This window comes from Pan paniscus, chromosome 6 (genome assembly GCF_029289425.2).
Source record: "Pan paniscus chromosome 6, NHGRI_mPanPan1-v2.0_pri, whole genome shotgun sequence".
In the NCBI taxonomy this organism is placed as follows: domain Eukaryota; kingdom Metazoa; phylum Chordata; class Mammalia; order Primates; family Hominidae; genus Pan; species Pan paniscus.
The window spans coordinates 104,679,842-104,703,847 of record NC_073255.2 but is presented as its reverse complement, the minus strand read 5'-3'; the positions used below and the strand labels follow the sequence as shown (position 1 = coordinate 104,703,847).

General features: G+C 37.3%; 2 protein-coding genes across 10 annotated transcripts in view; one reads left to right on the top strand and one right to left on the bottom strand.

The window, feature by feature from the left end:
- Positions 1–24,006, bottom strand: part of GRM3 (glutamate metabotropic receptor 3) — a 220,901-nt gene that overhangs the window by 30,154 nt on the left and 166,741 nt on the right. The window lies entirely within an intron of this gene.
- ELAPOR2 (endosome-lysosome associated apoptosis and autophagy regulator family member 2) overlaps positions 1–24,006 on the top strand; it is a 266,632-nt gene that overhangs the window by 224,994 nt on the left and 17,632 nt on the right. For 5 of the 7 annotated variants that reach the window (XM_034964351.3, XM_034964353.3, XM_034964346.3 and 2 more), the window contains one exon: positions 5,966–9,195. The exons of 1 other annotated variant lie outside the window; for it this stretch is intronic. In XM_034964351.3, the coding sequence (XP_034820242.2) occupies positions 5,966–6,091 (126 nt within the window). In that variant the 3' untranslated portion in view covers positions 6,092–9,195. Of the gene's footprint in view, positions 1–4,551; positions 5,933–5,965; positions 9,196–24,006 lie in introns of those variants that run through there. One more of the 7 variants, XM_034964350.3, reaches the window with a different exon arrangement.

Genomic DNA, 24,006 nt, shown 5'->3' with positions numbered 1-24,006 from the left:
TATATCTTTAAATAATTCACTGTTCTCTTAGCAATTTTTGAATATAAAGTTCTTAAAATTAGTGTACTTAACAAACAATAAAACTGATTGAAAGAGACTAAAACAACCAGAAAATAAAAAAAAAAAATGGAGAAAGCAGAGCAATGCAGGATGTGAAAGTCAAAGTCTTCAAAACATTAATATGCTCAAGAGAGATAAGTGAAGATATTGCATCCATGAGGTAGGCACAAGATATCCTTAAAATGAATATTCAGGGAACAAGAATGAGCTTTTGGAAGGCAAATAGCAGAAATAGAATTAACATAAAGACTGAAAGATAAATTTGAGAAAAATCTCAAAGTTTGACCAAAATGCTGTGACGGCAAGTAGAAAATACAACAGGAAAGGAATTACTCTGTGGAATTTCAACATGTAACCAACAAGAGTTCCAGAAAGAGAAAATGGAGGGTAAACATTATTGAAAGGCAAAGTGAACACCAGTGAAGAGTAGACTTAGCTTGGGGAAGGATGAAGCAAGAAACTTTTCTGATTTCTTATAAGTGTGTTTATATTCCTGTAAAAACTATGTACATGTATTATTTTGATAAAAAAGAAATTATAAAGTTAAAATAGTATAAAGATAATTAAGCAAGGTCAGGCAGAGTTGCTTTAAAGTAAATAAATTACAAAAATAATGCTGCTGCAAATATTGGAACAACTGCTTGAAAAGTGGGTGGTGAATAAACAAATGCTACTTTTGGTGGAATTTTATTTTTGAATACATTTACCTTTTACTAAATTTGTTTTGTTAAATGTGTAAAATATGTAACAAAATTCAGTCTAGTTTCTACATCCTTCAAATACATAAAACAAATTACTTCAAATGCATACCTTACAAATTCTAAACAAAAAAAGCCATTTTGAGAAGAAATGCTCTGCTCCTTAGCTTGTAATAAAGATCCTTAGGTTGCTGTGTCTGTACTAGAATGGGAAAGAATGAAATAAGAACCAAGAAGAAAAAGGTGAACCACATCTGTCAAATATTCCACATGTGAGAAAAAATCCTGTCCTTGAACGGTTATTTCGAACGCAATGGCAATATTGACCTGGGTAATGAGGAAGCAAGTAAGAAAAGCAAGCTCTTAGGTGCTGCTGGAGTGGCTTCAAGTGGCAGAGAGCTTGAAGCCCTAGTGTATTGATCCTGTTGCCTTCCTGGTGCATTTAGAGTTGCCTCTAAGTCAAATGACTCACTAGGAAAATAGAACCCTGTGAACTGAAACCATGATTCTCCAACAATCAGTTGTATAGTTCTTTTTTTTCTTTATTATTATTATTATACTTTAAGTTTTAGGGTACATGTGCACAATGTGCAGGTTAGTTACATATGTATACACGTGCCATGCTGGTGCACTGCACCCACTAACTCGTCATCTAGCATTAGGTATATCTCCCAATGCTATCCCTCCCCCCTCCCCCCACCCCACAACAGTCCCCAGAGTGTGATGTTCCCCTTCCTGTGTCCATGTGTTCTCATTGTTCAATTCCCACCTGTGAGTGAGAATATGCATAGTTCTTTAGCGTGAAGAAACTCCAGGGAATTTGCTGTTTCTCAAGTTAAGTCTCACCATGGGAGTAAGCATCATCAGAAATGGAAAAATACATCACTTCACCTTTCACTGGTGTTGCAACAGCATGAAAGAAACCAAACTAGAAGGGGAAGAAAAAGAACAACCAGGAAGATGGAAGAATTTTTTATAAAAGACTTACAACCTTCTCCAAACTCTAATTTCAAGCTCCTCGTCACTCGGGTGCTTCAAAATCAGGTCTTCACTTTCGGAAGGAGTGGGATGTGGCTTTGGGTCAGGAGAATCATTTCTCGGGTTAGCTCATTATCCAATTAGTTCTGACCCCAGTTTCGAATGGGAACTTGGCTTGAATACCAAGGTGACCAGTCCTCCTAGGAATCATTTGGTAGAGAGGCAGCAAGTCTGTACCTTAAAGATATCATAAGTCAATGGCAGGAGAAATTAAATTCATTATTTTTTTCTTCTCAGACAGAAGTCCAATTAAGGTAAGAGAATAGTGTGGCTCTTAGGCCTTTAGTAAAGGGAATATTACCTCCACTGCTTGGGTTCGCATTCATAAACACTGATAAAGATTGCAAAAGCTACTAGCAGTGGCCGGGCGCAGTGGCTGACTCCTGTAATCCCAGCATTTTGGGAGGCTGAGACAGGCGGATCATCTGAGGTCAGGAGTTCAAGACCAGCCTGGACAAAATGGTGAAGCCCCTGTCTCTACTAAAAATACAAAACATTACCTGAATGTGGTGGCACACCTGTAGTCCCAGCTCCTTGGGAGGCTGAGGCAGAAGAATCGCTTGAACCCGGGAGGCAGGGGTTGCAGTGAGCTGAGATCGCACCATTGCACTCCAGCCTGGGCAACAAGAGTGAAACTCCAACTCAAAAAAAAAAAAAAAAAAAAAAGGCTGCAAGCAGGAACATGGCTCCAATTTTACAACCAGGGCCTCATTAATGTTTCTGTGAACTAATCTGATGAATCAGAATTAAGATATAGGTGAAAGACAGTGTCATCTCCCTGGAAAGACTATGTTAGAAGTCAAGAGGTAAAGAAACCAAAATCCTTTGGTTAGAGCAAACAAAATATTTTACGAACCTCATGCAGCAAGAAGATAGGAAAGAATAAGAATGAATCACTGGCTGTCAGTAATTAGTTTACTTACTGATTAGGAACAAAATCACTGAAGCCTTTCTCACAGTCATCGGCTGAGTGTAACAGCTGGGACAAAGCACCACTTAGATGTCTTCAGTGCTCAGTCTTACGTGTGGAAAACACTCAGTAAATACGTAACATGCCAGAGAGAAAGTGAATGTTTGAGAAAAGATACTGAAATAGCTTTTTTTTTTTTTTTTTTTTTTTTTAACGGTGCTATGACTTTTGAAGAGGACTCTCTTCAGTTCCCTTGAAATGTTACCATGGTTAGTCTTCATTATAAATTTTACTGGTTTTTCTATCTAGATTCTACATATTATTGTTGAAATTGTCAATACTCTAGGCAACTCAGAAACAATCTACTCTCAGACTAAGAAGGAAGAATGGGGAGGTAGGGGCATAGGGAAAATAGAAATGAGTGGAAATTATGGAGATTCCAATCTTCCTACCCGCAATTCAGGGGACAGGGCTAACCTGATTTATTTGAGCTGAAAGTCCATAGTGGTCATTGAATCTTTGCTTAGGGACCTTCTTTAATGTGAACTACAGATACTATCACATTTTTTTCCTACCTTCTTTTCCCCAACTCTTGCCCTCTTCATTACACAGTGTACTGCTTTTTTCTCATCTGCTCTAATAAGTGTTTAGATTTTTAAAAATTTTCATTGAGTTTTAATGCATACAAAAAAAAGCATTTTGAAAAAGTGGGTTATCATGAAGTGAACACACACGTAACACTGTGACTGTTAAGAAACAGAGCATTACCAGTTCCCTTGTTCCCGTCCCTATCATTCCACCCTTCCTCAGCCCCAAAGGCAATCACTATCTTACTTTCTACAACCATTGTATTAGTGTATTAGGGCTGCCATAACGAAGTACCACAAACTGAGTGGCTTGAGATGACAGAGGTTTGTTGTCTCATGGTCTGCCTGAAATCAAGGTGTCAGCAAGGTTTGTTTCTTCTGAGGGCTGTGAGGGAGAATCTCTCCCATGCCTCTCTCTTAGCTCCTGGTGGTATGCCGGCAATCTTCGGTGTTCCTTGGCTTGTTAATGCATTACTCTGATCTTCCACATTCACACAGTGTTCTCCTTGTGTCTCTGTGTTTATATTTTCCCTTTTTGTAAGAACACCAGCCATATTGGACTGGGGACCACCCTAATGACCTTATTTTAACTTGGTTACCTGTATAAGCACTATTTCCAAATAAGGTCATATTGTGAGATACTAGTGTTATGACTTCAAAATATCTGTTTTTGGGGAACACAATTCAACCCATAACAACCACAGACTATTTTGCCTGATATTGAACTTTATATTAATGTAAGTATGTATTATTTTGTATCTAACATCTTTTGTTCAAAATTAAGCTTTATGAAATTCATTCATCATGTAGTGATGAGGAGCTCTAGTTTATTTTTATTGATGCATAGTATTTTATCATATGATGTGCCACAATTTATCCATTCTTTTGTTGATGGACATTTTAAAAAAAAATTTCTTTCAATTTTTAGCTTATATAAACAATGTTCTATCTTTAGCTGGGTTATCCTAGAAGCAAACCCCAAGACTAAATTTGAATTCAAGTAGTTGATTTGGGAGGTTATAGGGCAATGGAGAAATAAGACAAACAGGAATGAATCCAATACAGGATGTGTCAGTGACCAAGTTACTACTGAGGGCAAGTGGGTCTCAGCCTCACTGGGGCCTTGTGGGAGACAGTGGAGTGGAAATTGGGACATAAAACCCCAGCTTACTCATCAGCTCAGATGGGACAACTCTCATTTGTCATTGGTTTATGGTAGAGTGGTAACTTCATGGCATTTTTGGTATGTTCTCTATAGGTAGAGCCTGTCTGACCAGACAAAGCTCTCTGGCAGAGAGTCACAGATACTTCTATTGGGAAGCCATTGGCATGTCTGAGAATAGTGAGTGGTAAGAAGATACAAGTGAGGCACTGACAGCATTTTCTACATGCTACCTTGAAGACTCTTGTATATAAATTTTGGGATATACATATATAAGCATAGCTCATTTTATTGTACTTTGCTTTATTGTGCTTCACAGATATTCCTTTTTTGTTTTGTTTTACGAATTGGAAGTTTGTAGCAACCCTGCATCGAACAAGTCTATCAGTACCATTTTTCCAACAGCATGCGCTCACTTCCTGTGTCTGTGTCACTTTCTGGCAACTCGTCTTGCAATATTTCAACTTTTTCATTATTATTATATCTGTAATAGTGATCTGTGATCAGTGATCTTTGATGCTATTATTATAAATGTTTTCAGGTGCCGCAAACTGTACCCAGGTCAGATGGTGATCTTAATAAATGTTGTGATTGCTGATTCTGATTGCTTCACTGACTGGCCATTCCCCTATCTCTCTCCCTCGCCTCAGGCCTCCTATTCCCTGAGACACAACAATATTTACATTAGGCCAATTAATGACCTTATTGATGGTCTATAAGTGTTCAAGTGAAAGAAAGAATCACTTAAAGTCAAAAGCTAGAGACGATTAAGCTTAGGAAGGCATGTTGAAAGCTGAGATAAGCTCAAAACTAGCCCTCTTGCACCAGTTAAGCAAGTTGTGAATGCAAAAGAAAAGTTCTTGAAGGAAATTAAAAGCACAACTCCAGCAAACACACAAATGGTAAGAAAGTGAAAGAGTCTTATTGCTGATATGGAGAAAGTTTTACTTGTCTGGATAGAACATCAAATCAGACGCAAGATTCCCTTAAACCAAAGCCTAATCCAGCTCAAGGTCCTAATTATCTTCAATTATTTGAAGTCTGAGAAAGCTGAGGAATTGCAGAAGAAAAAGTTAGGAGAGGATGGTTCATGAGACTTTGAAGGGCTCAAGACTTCAGTGGAGGAAGTCACTGCAGATGAGGTGGAAATGGCAAGAGAACCAGAATTAGAAGTGGAGCCTGAAGATGTGGCTGAATTGCTGCAAACTAAATGATCAAACTAAAACAGATGAGGGGTTGCTTTTTATGGATGAGCAAAGAAAGTGGTTTCATGAGATAGAATCCACACCTGGTGAAGAAGCCGTGAACGTTGTTGAAATGACAAGAGAGGATTTAGAATATTACATAAACTTAGTTGATAAAGCAGTGGCAGGATTTGAGAGAACTGACTCCAATTTTGAAAGTTCTATTGTGGGTAAAATGCTGTCAAACAGCATCACACGCTACAGAGAAATCTTGTGAAAGGAAGATTCAATTATTGTGGCAAACTTCCTTGTTTTCTTATTTTCAGAAACTGCCACAGTCACCTCAGTCTTCAGCAACCACCACCCTAATCAGTCAGCAGCCATCAACACTGAGGCAAGACCGTCAATCAGCAAAAAGAGTATGGCTTGCTAAAGGCTGGGATGATTGTTAGCATTTTTTAGCAATAAAGTATTGTTAAATTAAGGTATATACATTGTTTTTAATGCATAATGCTACTGTACACTTAATAAACTACAGTATAGTGTAAATATAACTTTTATATGCACTGGAAACCAAAAAATTTATGTAACTTGCTTTATCATGAATTTTGCTTTATTGCAATGGCCTAGAACTGAATGTAAAATATTTCTGAAATATGCCTATATGTGTATGTGCAAAAGTGTGTATATAGTGTGTATGTATTTGTATGTAATAGTAAATTGTATGTGAGTTTCAGTTGCTTCGTATGCTTCATAATGATGTCATTTAATTTTAGATATTTGAGTGAAAATGTACCGGTATCTCATTGTGATTTTTTTGGTAGTTAATTTGCATTCCCCAATGCCTAATAATATTGAGCACCTTTTCATAAGTCAATCAAATGTCTATAAATACCCTTTTATAAAGTACCTTTTCCAGTCCACTTGTATTGGATTTTTTTTTTTTTTTTTTTTTTTTGATACGGAGTTCTGCTCAGTCACCCAGGCTGTAGTGCAGTGGCACGATCTCGGCTCACTGCAAGCTCTGCCTCCTGGGTTCACACCATTCTCCTGCCTCAGCCTCCCGAGTACCTGGGACTACAGGCGCCTGCCACCACGCCCAGCTAATTTTTTGTATTTTTAGTAGAGACAGGGTTTCACCGTGTTAGCCAGGATAGTCTCCATCTCCTGACCTTGTGTTCCGCCCGCCTTGGCCTCCCAAAGTGCTGGGGTTACAGGCGTGAGCCACCGCACCGGCCTGGATTTTTCTCTCTTTTAAAAATTTGACAGTGGGCGTGGTGGCTCATGCCTGTAATCCCAGCACTTTGGGAGGTGGATTGCCTGAGGTCAGGAGTTTGAGACCAGCCTGGCCAACATAGTGAAACTTCTTCTCTACTAAAAATACTAAAATTAGCTGGCCATGGTGGTGGGCGCCTGTAATAACAGCTACTCGGGAGGCTGGGGCAGGAGAATCGCTTGAATGCGGGAGGCAGAGGTTGCAATGAGCCGAGATCGGGCCATTGCACTCCAGCCTGGGGGACAAGAGCAAAACTCTGTCTCAAAAAAAAAAAAAAAAAGTGATTTATATGAGTTTTTTATATTTTCCAGATATGACTACTTTTCAGATATATGTGTGGTGAATATCTACTCTGTGGCTTACCTTTTCACCTGCTTCTTAGTTTTGTCCAATAAACATAAATTCTAAAATTTAATGCCCAGTACAGTCTTTAGTTTCAATGCCCCTAAATTCTTAATTTTAATGCCAATTTCCAATTTATGAATTATTTACTTTATGGCTAAGACTTTCAGCATTCTGTTTAAGAAATCTTTACCTATTTCAAGATTACAAATATATAATTCTAAAATGTGAGGATTTCAGGTACTGAAAAACATTTCAGAAGAATATTGTATCTTTAAGGTATCAGCTCTCCTTTTGTGCTGACATAGTGTATTGTGCGTTTGACCTTAAGGAAATGGACTATAATATGTTGGAAAAATATTCAGTGTGTGCCCATCTCTTTGCTATTCCTAAGCCTCTCCAGAACAGGGATGATTTCTCATTCAACTTTGTACTCTCATTAAGGAACACTGGACACATTGTTTCCTAAACAATTAGACTCATTAGAATCATCTCAGGAACTTAAAAATCATGCTAATGCCTGAGTCATAATACAGGCCAATTAAATGTGAATCTTAAGGGCCTTGACACTTGCATATATTATTATGTAGCCAAGGGGGCGGGAGAATTGCAGCCTCTAGCAGGTGAGGCCAGGGATGTTGCTGAACATCCCATAATATGCAAGACACACCCTCAGAACAAATACATACCTGGCCCAAAATGTCAATAGTGCTGAAGTTGAGAAACCTTGGTCTAGGGTAATAAATATTTGTATTTCTACATATATTTTGAAAAGCTCAACCCTTTATGAAAATGGAAAATATCTATGCCTGATAAATTCCTTATGGTGTCACCATATTAAGGTTACTATTACCTAGTCTTGTTTTCTCACTATAGTCATTTCCAGCTTATACACTTCCTTGAATATGTGGAGTCCTCTCCCCGTTCATCAGCCGTTTCAATTATGTTTCATTCCTCCCACCTTACCCCAACAGTCACTACAGGCCCATTACACACAGATTTTCACAGTCTCCTTTTCTCCCCTTTTAAGAAACCAGTCAGCCAGCTGCACATCTCTTCAATCACCTCTTAGGAAAGAAGCAAATTCTTGTCTGCAGCAGGAGCAGGAGATATATAGTCTTCTAGAGCTAACTCACAAGCAAGAATGTCTGTTATTAGTGAGAGTTAAGTGGGGTCTGAATGCAAATTTTCTCCCATTTAATTTCTATCCCCAGCACAAACCAGAGCACCCAAGAATACTATGTGACTTTGCAACAGTCTCCAAAATTTTCCGATTTTGTGAAGATAAATTGTGAATTCTGATGACCAATTTAATCTGTTCTTGTTTTTTAATGTGACTGTCATATATACAGCAAAGATTTTAAAATGTCTTAAAAAGGGGCAAAAAGGCTTTCCCCAAACAAAGTTGGCTAGAAATGCATATCCATGACTTTTTTAAAAAGGCATAAGCATTCCATTGTTCTGTCCTTAAATCACTTTTCCACCTGCTGTGCTAAAGATCTAAGTGCTGCAGAAGAGTGAAATGTGATATGGACATAAGGTGTGAAAATAGCTGGGAAAATCCCATTCAGAGATGCTCTCAGAAGCCAACCGTGCAAACTATTAAAAAGTATTTGAAAATTGGTAGCAGAGCTAATATTCTGAAGAATGCAATCACAGTATCAAGGATACTTAATAAAACGAGCTTTCCCATGTTTAAGCAAACCATAGACTTCTTTATATAAAGAAGCAGAACAGGAAAATTTTATTCAGCCTTCAAGGACGAACTTTCCGAAGACAAGCACAGCAGCTGAGCATGCAGTAACTGAAATTTCCATGGGTAAGGCAAATTAATTTCTATTTTGTTGTTTTATGAATGCATGGACATGCATTTGACTTTCTGTGTAGTATCACGTAAAGAGAATACAAGGTAAAATAAATGACTTCTCCTGCCTGCGTGCTGGTCTATTGTTAAGTTGTCATGTGTTTCCTAAGCCACTGTAGCATAGCTTAGTCTTCTGTCTCCACAGAAAAGGCTGCCTTATTGAACCACAAGATTTCAAGTGAACTTGTCAAATCTTCAAGCATATCCACACGTCGTTAAGAAATTCCAAAGCTACATCATCCTGAAAGGGTTTCTATTCCCCTGGAAATAATTGAGGTGACAAAATAAAATTTAAGAAGTTATGATTTAAAAAATGTTCTCCTCTTTTTCTCCCTTTTAACGTAAGGGTTAATTCACTTAGAATAAACCAAACACCATGTGTTCTCACTTATAAGCGGGAGCTAAACATTGAGTACACATGGACACAAAGAGGGGAACAAGAGACACCAGGGTATACTAGAAGGTGGAGGGCAGGAGGAGGGTGAGGATGAAAGTCAAAAAAATGAAAAGAATAAAAATGTTCTCCTCTGCCCCATAATTTCTATTTTGAACTAACCTGAAAATAATGTTGTTAAGGTTATGATAAACTGGTTATTTTGTCCCTTTTTAGAAAATCTCCCTGGAAATTGATCAACCCCAGAAATCATTTGAGTCTCACTATTCTTCCAACTGTGCTCAATTAATAAGATAGATAAAATTAACTTGGTTATAGTACCCTAACATAATACCTTATGGGTGTATCTATCTATCTATCTATCTGTATATATATGTGCACACACACACACATATATATAAATTTGTTGCATAAATTTCCACATTTCTCATATATTTTTACTGAAAAACCAGGAGATGGGGCATTGTTAACATCCAAAACTTCACCCACAGTCATCCTTGAAATAGATGGAGAAAGTTAGTAGTACATGTGAGAATTATGGTAATCACATATCCAACTAGGTGTGTAATTATGAAGCAGACACAGTTATCTTTAAGGCTCTTCCACTTTCTTTTTTTCTTAGCCTACCTTCTTGTTCCTGAAACCCACTCCTCTCTTGTAGACCCAAGCAAAACAAATTCTCATCCAAGTACTACATACTGTATATGTTACCCCTCTCAGGAACAGTCATATTAAAAGATATCATAGTCAAAGGACAATATCAAATGTCATCACAAATAAACTATTGATGATGGGATCTGATATCTCAGTGCAGAAAGAATTTTGGACAGGAGCTTTGTCTTGCTTTCCTAAAATGATATACTTTGAAGAAGTAGGAATACTTTTGTTCTTAGATCAAGTTTTAGCCTCAGTCCCATGAAAAGGGAACTTTTGCTTCCTAACTTCCTTCTTTTCCCACCATCTTATTTTCCTTCCCCTCAGAGAAGCAGCAGGTCTGACTGGTGAATCTAACATTCACTGAACCTTCCTCCCTAATGGGCAGAATCATAGCTATTAAAAGATAAGGCAGGAGTTCTACCTTCACTGGCTGACTGACAGAGGAACTAGCTTCTCAGAACTGGCCTTGGTCGTCTTCATGCGCTCCTTTGCACTTCCAGTCTCTAGGCCATACAGACCGAGTGGGTCTTGCCTCAGCAGCTCTGCCCCTGCTCCAGGCTCTCTCTCCCCACTGCAACAGGTGGGGAAGGAAGATCTGCCATTCACTGCTCATACATAAGGACACCTGGGTAAGTAGGCTTGAAATCTGCTCTAAGGATGCAGACATTTAGACACAGATTGTGCGAAACCAAAGCTTTCTTGGCTCCTGGCCTACACTAGGGATCTAGCTGTCATATCAGAGAAGTCTTTTTAAGGGAGGGTGGTGGGAAAGATCAGGCACTAGCTCAGTTGTTGACAAGAATTGAAATTTGTTTCCTCTTGGCTATTGATCCTTACATGTTTAGAACCCGGGAAAAGAAAAGGAGAAAGTAGGATTTGGGCACTAAATCCTATCCCACAGCCCCCAGCACACACTAATCCCCCACCGCCAAAAAAAAAAAAAAAAAACCTCACACAGCTAACCGCTGAATTTCTGTTAGTTCTAGCTAATAACATTTCTTTTTAGAAAAGGGCAGAGAGCACTGCACTATAATTGAAAAGGGCAGAGAGCACAAATAATTGAAAAGTGATTTAGTGGCAGCATTCAAATTTCAAGTTTGTTTTCTTTTAAATTGGAGTTGTAGGGCATATATACTGGGACTCAACAAAAGAAAAGCAGGGGTAGTAGAAAACAGAGAAGAGGAAAAAAAAAGGAGACGAATCTGGGAGGCTGAGAATGGGGATGGTGGATGCTGGCTTGTCCATCTTTGCCTCTCAACTAGATATTGATTGCTGCTATTATCCCAATTTTGGTTCTCATTACAAAACATATACAACATGAACAGCACCTCAAATATGTCCAGCATATTGGCAGGGCTGTGTAATAGGAAGCCATTATTATTTCTATGGGCTATTGTGATAGCCTTGCAGCTGATTTTCTGTTCCTAGTCTGTCCCCTTCTTTTCTGGTTCACAATTCTCTAAAAACGTCTAAGGTACCATAGCTACCAGCATCCCATCACTTCATTGCATGAAGGTCTCAGTGGCTCTCCTGTTGCATTTAGTGATGTTAGCTGAAATTTCTGTTCTTAGGATAAAAATAAATATTCTAAGAAAAGACAAAAATTATGCAATATAACAAGCTGGATTAACAAAGCTAAACAGTAACTTCATTACTGAATAGGGGTTAGTTCTTAGACAATCTACTTTGTGAGTCAGCTTTGAGGATCATCCAGAGATTGATATGGTAAGTAGCCTTTCCCAATTTTTGGACTATCAAATTTTATTTTAATTGATTTACTTTTAAAAAAGATATCTAACATGTACTATATTGGTGTATCATGGAACTACATCCTACATAATAAAGTATCACAAAGTATGAATTTCACAGTCCCACACAATCTGGCCCACTTCCCATTCACCATTCATATCTCTCGCTCTATCCCTTTGCAATCCATGACAGAACCTAAGTGCTCCCTTCCTCTTTGCTCACATGCAACATGCATTTTTTTCCACTTGTGCTTTTTTTCATCTTGTTCTCTGCTTTATATGCCCTTTCTTCTCTGTACCACCTGTAAAATCACTCACATCCTTCAAGGCCAGCACAAATATTGCTTCTGCTTGCCCTTGTTGTATCTCAGCTGAAATTGCTAACCGTGATCCCGCATTCCATTTCTCTGGCATTTACTATCTTTCTCTCACATTATATATTTTTTTCTGTATATCTTATTATTACTATCTTCTTATCACTATATTGTAAACTCCTTAAAGGCACAAATAGAACTTTATTATTTTTCAAACAGAAATTGTAACCTGGGAGCTATAAGTGAAATTCATCCTGAGAATTGTTTTGTTTATCCTGCACCGTATATTCAAAATATCTGCGTTAGTGTGCTTTAGTAAAATATTGAAAGAAAAAAAAATAGATGTCATTTTCTCTTGAGAGAGAGAAAGATCTGGTGCCACTGTGCTGTTATTCAACACAGGCACAATCAGCGTTGTAGTTAGCCTGGTCCCCACCTGAAGCAGATCAACCTGCTTGATGACTTATTTGAATTTTCACTTCTTTGAACAATGTTTTATACAAAATCTGTTCTCAAAAAAAAAAAGTTGCTCTAAGCCAGATGTAATTATTTCACAAATATCAAAGAAGACGGGGAAAAATCTCACTAATTAGAAAATTATGAAGGGAACGATTTTTAAATTTGATTTTCTTGTAAAAATGAGGAGAGGGAAAAATTAAGGAAGTGTGGTGACAAAGAATGCTAGTAAACAAGTGATGCTTGACCATAAACAATCTCTTTTCTGGGGTCTCAGGACCTTTGTTGTACACCTCCACCAGAATATGATTCACCTTCGAGGAATCGTTTATTTGCTCTGGGTCCCCTGTCTAGACTGCGAGCTCCTTGAAGGCTGGGGCTGTCACGCATCATTTCCCCCTGGAGTCTGACTGCCTGAGTTGGAATCTCAGCTTTACCATGTACTGTCCACTTCATTTTTCGCGTCTTGTTTACCCATAGGGTTATTGTGAATGTTAAAAGTGATTAGTCCAGTGTCTAATATGTAGAAAGTGTTTGATAACTGTTAGCTTGACTGCTAGAGTACTTGCCATCTATCGGGTATTCAATAAACGTTTATTGAATGAAAGAGTTAATAAATGAGTGAGTGAGTGACTCTGTGTCCACCACTGTGTAACCACTGTGCTGTTAGTCAGCTGGTTTTCTGAGCTTTGGTTAATGGTGTAGGTCTGTTCACAGAATTATATGAGCTATAGCAGTTCTTTATATTGCAGACTTCATTTACCTAAATTAGACTAAGTAAAATTAAACTACATGTTTATGACATAATCTTTCTCTTTCTAGTTAAAAAAAACCCTTTATTCAGCCTTTTTCCATGGAGCACATTATCTGCAATATTGTCCCCTTATAACTTTTGCAAATCATTTGTGAATTAACTGAGCCCCACCCCACCCCCAAGTTTTGCGTGACTATTACCTCTGCTACAGGGGTGTGTCAAAACATACACACAAGTAAAAAGCTACAAGTAGTGAAGAAGTATTGGAATTTGTCTGCAGGACATATTTTTGGCTTTGAAGTAAGAAAGAAAGAACCTGTGACTTTGCATTTCTCCACCTTGGGGGTCATCTCTGCTGGAAGATGGGCACTGGGTGACGTTGAAGGGGAAGAGCCTGGGAGGCTGGAAGCATTTACTTTGTTGCCAGTCTCAAGAAGCTTGAACATGCTTTTCTATTCCTGTTTTTTTTTCCTCTCAGGGAACATAAAAGATTTTTAATAGCAGGGATTTTGTGTTGTTAATTTTAACTCTAATGCCTAGCATTTAATAAATGTGTGCTGGAGGAATGATTAATATGAGACTGAAGGCAAGGAGCCTCCCTAAATATCAGCTGATATTCTAAGTTAATGCCATTTTTATAAAGATATAATACATTGTGCTATAAATATTATCATAACACTCTAAAGGGACCCAGTACCTTTGGGGTTAATACTACAAAGCTTTCATCAGAAAACTGAAAAACATTTGTAAGTGAAGTAAATTGTCCACTTATATAAGGTACTCAATATGTACTACCTGCTGCATTTATTTGAAATAAGCTAAGGTACTCAGTTCTATTATCTCTTTAAAAATAATGACCTAGAGGTAACAGTAATGTCCTCTCACCTCTCTACCCAAGCACTGTGATCCAAGATCCTGATGGAAGTCAAAGAGTGCACCCTGTCTGTTGTAAATGCAAGTATGGGCTATTCCAACCATGAAAAGACACACTCACAGCTATTTCTAGGCAAAACCATTCAATATTTGGTTTTCGAATATCCAGTCTCCTTTTCCACAATATTGACATCTTTTCTATATGCTATGAGCCAGATGCCTTCTCTACATCAAAAACTGCCCACAAACTACAGTGTGATAATTGATTATAGAGACCAGAGTATAAACTTAAATCACTGTAAGAGGTCAAGTATGGGTTCAATTTGTAAAAGTCTGAATTCGTACCATCAAAAATGAAAGCTTTGTTCTAGTTAGTGGAATTCAATGTGGCCATCTGGGAACAGAAGCTTTTTGGAAAGGTAGAAAGGATATATTCAAGGGTAGCAGGGAGTCTTCCCCATACCTAGGTTCACCTAGAATTTGGCAGACACCAACCTTACATATCCAACTTCTATTCTCATTTTATTTTGATCTCACAGTACCTTCTGTAAAGTGGAAAGAGAATTTTTGACTATTTTCACTGTAGCAACTGTTTTCCCATTTAGGACTAGGGACGGACAACTTTTGAAGGAGAAGGAGATGGTTTGTGATTCTGGCATTCATGGATTAGAACATCATACATCTTGAATCAAATGCCCCTGAGAAACTGCACTGCAGAAATTGCAGTTTTGACACGAGTCCATTCTTTGGTTGCTGATCATAGCCATTGTGATGTGCTTGTCCCCCTAGGCCTGCTGGGCAGCATGGCATTAGTTTCAACTCGGGCTCTCCATCTCTGATTGTTGCTGCTACAGTGGCCAGTTTTCAGTACCTTTCTTCAAAATTGTCTTTAGAGCACTTCTTTTGTTGGCTTTAGTTATGATTGTCCTTATTGAATGCATTATATGGCAACTCATTTGAAGTACAAGCACAAGCAATAACAGTTTTAGGACATCAATTGGAATAAATGTAAAGTCCTTTTTTTCAAAGCTTTCCTTGATAATGTGTGATTTGAGAAGGAAGGAATTTGCAAAAACTTTGTTGCAGAATTAAGGAGAAAGGTGAAAACCTATTGCTTTCCATAGATTTATGGCTTACCACACACACACACACAAAGACATACAAACAATGTTGGTTATTTCTTTCTTTTTTATTTTCATCCTATGAATTCAGCAAATGGCTTCAAGCATCTCTGGCTGTGATAATTGCAGTATAAAGGGAAGTACTCTTTCAAGTGAAGTAGTTGGAGCTGTCAGGAGGACTCCGTGGGGATACATTTTACAAGCGAATTCATCTTACAATAAAGATGTCTGAGATGGAAGTTAGAGGTTCACTGTTTGACAACTGGAAAAGATATGAGGCCTCTCTGCCCACTTCTGATCAGAGGTCTGATGAGGGAGGTTGAAATTTGGAACCCAGAAAAGAAGTTTAAGGTCAACAGCATACATCTGCATGTCCAGGAAATTGACCCACATCGTGTGGCATTGTTGGATCAGATATTTCTCTTCCCTTGCTAATTGTTGTATTTACTTTCTTGAATTTTGGGAATTTGGGGAATTTTGCTAGGAAGTAACTAAGACTATAGGTATCTGCTGGCTATTGACACATTTGGTATATATGCACTTTTATTTTTTACTTAATAATATCTTTAGTCTACCGGATACTTTCCCAATTGTTCCTTCTAATCACATAAGGAATAAATCATAAAGTATATGTATGATTATTGCTCCATATGCATCTACTTGAGTACCTACTATGTATCAGTGCTTGTGCTTTACATACATCATCTCATTTAGCTTAACCCAATGAAATGGGTTCTTACTGATATTTTACAGATGGGAAAACTGAGCATACAAAAGGTGGAACCATGTGACTAGTAAGTGAAAGTCTCAGAATCAAACTCAGGTCTACATGACTCCAGCACTTGTGTTCTTAACTATGGTGTGTTCTATTCTACCTTACTCCAATTCTTAGATCCCCAGTCTAATTTATGTATTTGTTCCTGGTACTTCAGTAGGCCCTAAGTGAGTTCATGTACTATAGTCATTATCACATGTTGATTTAGTTGGCTTGAAGGTAGAGACCATGTCTTATTTATCATCAATATATAGCACAATAAGAGGCACATACTAAGCATATTACTAATTGCATTATGAATGAACAACTAGCAATGACAAGCAGAGCTGGTCTTTCAGGCAAAATAGATGAACACAGTGTGATGTGAGGATTTCTATAGATGGATCGTTTGAGAAGGAATTCATTTTTCTTGTTACCACACAAAGCAGTGATCCAGACAAGAAGGAATGCTCTGGTCTGCAACATAAGATAATGTCTAAGGAGGTAGGCTCAGCGTATGTTGTATATATGTGTGCATGTGTGTGTGCATGTATTGCATTGATCTACTGCAGTAGATTCAAATTCTCTTTCTGCCTCTAGATTGCACCTCAGGTAGTTGCTTTTGTGGTATAAGTTGCTTCTGGATAGATTTAGTGGTGTTGTATTGATAATTTCATTTACTCATGTGCATTCTCTAACAGATTGTAACTTCCATGAAGGCAGAGCTGAAACCTTTCTAGCTTTAATGTAGGCTAGAAGGTATAGGGCCTCACATGTAGTATGTGCTTTAATATTACTGCAAGGATAAATGAGTTACAAAACCCAACCAGATGACAGCTGAGACTTGACAAGGCTCAGAAAATCTGAGAAATATTTTCTCTTCTTTGCACTGACCTTCAGCCTTAGTTGTACTTTAAATTTTCCATAATAGTTAACATGAAAAATGATCAAAAGCTAGCCCTAAACAGCTCATTGAATAGCATTCATTTAAAAAATAATGGACAACAAAACAGAGTACCCTGTATAGGATGGAACTGGAGAAAATGAGCTATATTTTGAGTTAATTTTATATTCATAAATAAGATTGGAATTGTAGCTCGGCTTTGATCCATCTCATTGAAAGTGAAAAGGGAGAACTGAGTATTTCCCTACAGGAAATCTAAAACCGAATACAGCAGAGATGATAATGGTGTTTTTGCTTAACTTTCAATAATGTATCATTTTATAATTTAATAACAATTCTAGGGAGATAACATTAGAAGGGACACGTAAAGCATTTAAGGTTTCTTGGAGAAAGCTATTTATAATTTTTAAATTACTGTGATAATTATTGGATAATGAAGAAGCTTAAAGTTAAATCTGATCTACACCTTGACAAGCTTCATTTCCCCTAAGCTCTGCCCATATTCCCAAATCGGAGAAAATAACAAGATTATTTTTCTTTTCATTTTACTCTTACCATACCAACTGTTTTTCTTCAGTTTCCTTGGCTGAGAATTTCTTCCTCTTACTTCTAAATATGGAGAACCTCAGGGTTCTGTTCTGTGCCTTTTTCTCTTTCTTCTCTTCATCTTTTCCCTGAATGATCTTAATCTATTTCCTGTCAGTTTAAATACGCTGCTAATTCCCACACTTACCTCTAATTCAGAAATGGCCTTTCAAATACAGACTCATAAATCTTACTGCTTATTAGGCTGTAAATTCTTGAAGGTAGGAATTGATGTCTGGAGTAGCATAAAGACACATGCAAGCATATGTTCATCGCAGCACTATTCACAACAGCAAAGACATGGAATCAACCAAAATGCCCATCAACAGTAGACTGGATAAAGAAAATGTGGTACATATACATAATGGAATACTACACAGTCATAAAAAGGAACGAGATCATATCCTTTGCAGTAATATGGATGGAGGTGGAGGCAATTATGCTAAGCAAACTGCTGCAGAAACAGAAAACCAAATATGCATGTTCTCACTTGCAAGTGGGAGCTAAACATTGAGTACATATAGAACACAAAGAAGAAAACAACAGATACTGGGCCTACTTGAGGGTGGATGCTGGGAGGAGGAAGAGGATCAAAAAACTACCTATTGAGTACTATGCTTATTACCTGGGTGATGAAATAATCTGTATGCCAAATCCCTGTGACATGCAATTTACCTATGTAATAAATCTGCACATGTACCCTTGAACCTAAAATAAAGGTTAAAAAAAAAGTGCTTGTCACTTAGTAAGCTTCAAGGAATGTTTGTTGAAAGGCAATAATAGCCACTGGATGGGGAAGCACTATATTTTTCTTTGTTTACCCATTTAATTTCTGAATGCTTCTGCCTTGGCTGGAGTGCCTACTCTGCAAATGCTACCTCTCTGTCAATGCTTAATTCAGAGGCCACCCTCTCCATGAAACAATGTATTCTTTTAGCTAGAATGACTTATACCTTCCAGGTACTCATGAAACTTTACCTGGCCATTCTTATGGTACTTAACCATGAATGAATTATTATACGAATAATAGAGTCAAATAATCTCAATGCTGAGCATATTTGCGATGAAAACCACATCTTACTCCTCACTGCCCCAGTCTGGAATCTTTCTACTACACTGAATCATTTCATCTTTTTATGTTTGTTCTTCTGTAACATGAGTTGGCAGTAGGATAGACTAAGAGATGATTTCTGTTTCTGATATTTGATTACCTATAAATAAAGAGACATAAAACAAGGAGACAGGATAAAGTCTGCTTTGCCCAAGAAAATACTAGTCTGTGCATGTTCTGGCATAATTATTCATAGTGCTTCTTTTCACTCTCATAAGTGGCTGGGTTGGATGATAAAGTATATGTTCACTTAATCTATAAGGGTGTAGTAAAACACAGCCTGTGACTAATTTCGAAGTGCTTTGTGTACTGAAAATATAAAAGGAGAATAGTAATATGAAATTGTGTATAATGTAAATAATTTCCCCAGAATTTGTATTTGCATATGATGGTAGAAACTTGACTACCCTTACTTTCTTTTGTATAAGTTGGGGGAATGGTATTTATTTCCTTAACAATCTATAGGGTTACATTTGCAAAGGGAACATAGCTCAAAATCAAACATACCAGTCAAAGGTTATCTCTTTCATGGCTTGACAAAATCATCAAAGGGGGACATTGGCATTTGAATATGATGTAGAGGTATCCATAGATGAGCTTCCATATGTGTATCTCAGCCCTTTCATTGGTTTTGTCCTCATGAGATTTCTAAAGCATTTTCCTAATGTGAAGGCAAGCTCCTGTAAGTAGATACGTGTTCTGTCCAGCAGATGGTGCATTTGACGCAAATTGTTCTTTTTCCCATTCCCCCTCCTTTTCCCCCTAAGAAATTAACCACCAGGTTTCTGCCAGAACCTGCCATGTTCAGGGTGACATATGATGCTGTTAAAATAAAATATAAAGGTTAGAGAAAGATCAGTAATAAGTCCTAAATTGAACATAGATTTCAAGAAACTACCGTTAAAAGAGTCTAGAAATTAATAGTCCATAATATGATGAAAAACCCAGCTGACATCAAAGAAACCTCTTGCCTTCTTTTTAAAGAATTCTGTTTAATGCATAATTCACTGAGCCCATGAAACATTCTGGGAAACTTTTGGATGGATATCAGCCTTTTAATTCAAAATTATGCACTCTGGGAAATGACTGGCGCTGAAAGTGGCAAGCCTACTAGGTAATTTACACCAGCAATCAAATTGCAATTATAAAGAGATTAAAACATGACTTTAAAGAGCCTAACTCCACCCTCAGGGCTACTAGCTATTTGGTAAATATAGCAAAGGAGCCTGTAATTAAAGAAAATGTGTAATTAAAAATTTCGACCCTCTTCAGCTTTGTTAGAGTGACACTATAAAATTCCAAGAAAAAGTGAAGAAAGCCTCATTTAAAAAAGTCCATGGCAGTTAGCTTTATATCTTCAAGGAGTGTATTTCTTCTGATACTGTCTACCACATCCTCTAGTAGTCTTTTTTTGAAGTTTATGTTACCCTTGGTTTTTAGTTCTCATTGATATATGGGAGCTAAGCTATGAGGATGCAAAGGCATAAGAATGATACACTGGACTCTGGGGACTTGGGAGGAAGAGTGGGAGAGGGCGAGAGATAAAAGACAACAAATATGGTGCCGTGTCTACTGCTGGAGTGTTGGGTGCACCAGGTTCTCACAGATCTCCACTAAAGAACTTACCAAATACCACCGGTACCCCAATAACTTATGGAAAAATAAAATTAAAGAAAAAAGAATAGCTTGAAGGATTTTCAAATCCATCACTGGAGACTGCATATACAGGAGGTGAATACATTCAGACTGTGACCGCAACAGAGCCATTAAATTGGGGGTGCTAACTCTAAGGCATAGGCTTATGAAGAATCGGTGTCTTCTCTGTACATCTTCTGATCGTGCTTATAGATGATTTATAGTCACTTTCCTTCAAGGACTTTTTAAAAAGCTGTCAAGTCTGGAAAATTGGGGGTTAGAGGATAAGCTCCAGGTAGGAAGCTAGCCAAATGATTTAGTGGGAAAGATGATCTTAGCCTTTTCTCCTGGGTGCCAATTCCTCTATACCCTGTCTCTGCATGCATCCTTTAGGTTATTGTTCTCAGCAAGTCTTGTTCAATTAGTGTTCTAGCTGGTAAAATGTCACCTCTCTTGGGAGGTCTTAAATTGCCAAGGTATTTTCCTTAAGGGAGGAATAAAATTAACATGATCGTATAGCAGGTGATGATGCCCAAGAGTTCTGGCCACCATGACATATCCATACACATCTTAGCTAACATCTGGAACATTAATAGGAACCAATGTGTGGCCTGTTAAACAACACATCTATGTAGTATTATACATTTTTCCTGTAAACTTCCTTCAGTGCTTAACTCATACTTCATTACTTTCTCTGATTTCAACCAAGCTAGCATGTTAAGGTGAACTCAGATGATCAGGCTAATGTTAACAATGCTTTAAAAATAAAAGTTGATTAAAAATTCAACTGCTGTTCTCTGTATCCTGAGGTAAATGACTGATTAAGTGATGAGAATACACAGGCTTCATTCCAAGGACATTTAACTCTGCTCCTTGTAGGAACTTGACTGGACTCTAAACAGATTGAGAGATTAAGATATTTTGGATGATGTGCAAGATGCTTCATTTCTAAAGACCCATGAAGCTGAAAAAGTGTTTTCAGAGACTCCCAGAAACATGATTAATTACTGAGTTAGGCCCTTAGAGACAGGAACTGCTAAAAGGCTGATACGAACCTTTTATCTAGTTAATTAGCTTTACAGGGAGAATTTTGCGCATTTAGCAGATGGGTATAGATTTTATTACTTGAAACACAATACAATTTATTTTTATGTTGTACTTTTAAATTAGAAGATTAAAAACAATATTGGAACTCTGAAATAACTCTAGAAGTTCTGATGATAATGAGGGGCACTGTGACTAGACATCATTCTCTCAATCACATTATATCTCTAAAGGAAAATAAAAATTTAAGTGTAGTGCCCTCCAAATAGGCCAACTCATTCATGATAAGAAACTTGTGGTGTTACTGAGAAGTTTAATTGTTCATTACATAGAGCAAACTGGGTCTCTAGATATGAATGAACTGGCCTCTAAAAAGCTATTCATATATCCCTTTGCTCCTAAGTCCTAAGAGATTGAGAGGAGTTTGTGCCAACAATCCTATCATTTCCACTAAAAACATAAAGTGGTAAAATGAGAATATTATTTTCTCCCCAAATAGACCAATTTTTCCACAACAAATATCTGCTGAGATGGAATTACCTTTGATATGCCCAGCAAATGCTGTGAGGAATTTCTCAGCAGTTATATTCTCCTTCACAACCTGGATGCTCACTTTAATTCTGTTCAGATTCTAATGGGCTTTGAAACCAATGGATCATCAGTGGCTTGGAACAAAAGTCTCAGGAGTAATATTTTTACTGAGAGTAGATTTTAAATTCTTAATGTTAATCCTAACCTTTTTTTAGAATTAACACCTGGTTAACAGGCGTCAGAATTAATACTGATTCTGTAGCCACATACTCTAAAGTTTCTCCCTTTTTTTCAGTTGCTTTTCTTGTCTCTTAATGCACAAGCACATCTGTACAATTTCATAGGCCTGTCCCACACAGTATCAGGCAATCCCTTGCCTTGCCTTGAGAATTAACTAAGCTCTCCAAAACTTAATCTAATATATGCATTGCAAAATTCATCACTTCTCTCAGCACTTAAAATTATTTCACATCTCTTTTCTCTGATAGTCATATGTATTTTCCTACTTGCAGTTTTAACAGTCTCATTACTTTTACCTGTCATAATGGGGTACATAATTTTCATAAAAACATTTCAAACTAAAAACTGCAATGGTTGTGAATGCCGTGACTACAGACAATTGCTCATACCCTCATTTGGTTCAGTAGAGTGGGTAGAATTTTTGTTCTTTATCATTACTGAGTGTACAGTCTGTAAGTACAGAAACTGTTATTATATAATTTCTATTATATAGAAATTATAAGCTATATATCAACAGATAATTATAAATCTATTATATAAACTTTCTATTACATGGATAGAAATATCACACTAGCTTTCTCATTTAACAAATGAGTACAATAGGTTGAGGAAGGGGAAGAGAAGAAAAAGAGGATTATACAGATGATTATCAAGGTTTTCCACATCTGAATTCAATCAAAGCGACTCCACTTTTATCAGATTTAAATATTTTAATTCTTAATATAATGTTGTTTAAGAAATTGTTACGTTACTTTAAAAAATAGATTTCAAGCTTTGACTAAGTAATCTCTAAGATTCCTTTCAATTTTGCCCAAATATTGCATCCAATGAGCTCTTTGAAAGCCTCTCAGCGTATGGGATCAGATGGATGTGAGGTTACCACAAGGGCACAGTTTAGGGTTTGGGGAATATTTGCCATTGATGGTGGGTAAAATAGTGTCATCTAAGCTGCTGCATCTCTATTCATCTATGCTGAATGGTCCTCCTAGAGATGATACTTCCTGGTGAGTGGAAACATTGCAGGAAAGGAAAATCATACACCTAGGATGGAGAAAAACAAAATGGTCCATGAAGTGATTTAGTTGTTCTTATTGCTTCTTTTAGGGCTGGTCTAAAAATGGCTTAAGGTTCAAAAGTTGACTCTTTATATTAGCAATCTGAAAAAAAAATGTGAAAAGAAATAAAGCTAAATGTTTTTTCCAGCCCTTCAGCAAAACTTTATTGTTGTTCCTTATCTTCAACTTTTACTCTAATGATGGCTTATGAAGCAATTGGCTGATACCTCATGTGCTGTAAACAAAAATTTATGGTTCACATGAGTTGCTTTCAGTTCCTGCTCTGCCTTCCCTACTTTTTACCTGATGTTTCTCTTATGGAGAAATCCACATGAAAATTGATGTTTTGGGAAATTTTATTATGAGCTTCAAACAAACAGGAAAAATGACACTTTGGCCAGTGTCAATTAAAAATGGTCCCCCAGGTCAAGAAACATTATTGACTAGATGAAATTTTGATGAAGTGGGAAAAATGATCCATGGTGATTTTGTGAAAAAATATGGGAATTTATTTTATTGGGTATATTTGTATGCAATGTGTGTATGTAGATATGTCTATCACAAATGAGTGTTTTAAACACAAATTTTCAAGAAAAAACAAAAGTCTTTTTAAGAAATATTCTTTCATTTGATAGATGGCATAACTGAGACCTAAATAACAGGAGTGACTTGCTAGTCAATACAACCATTTGGGGCAGACCTCACATCT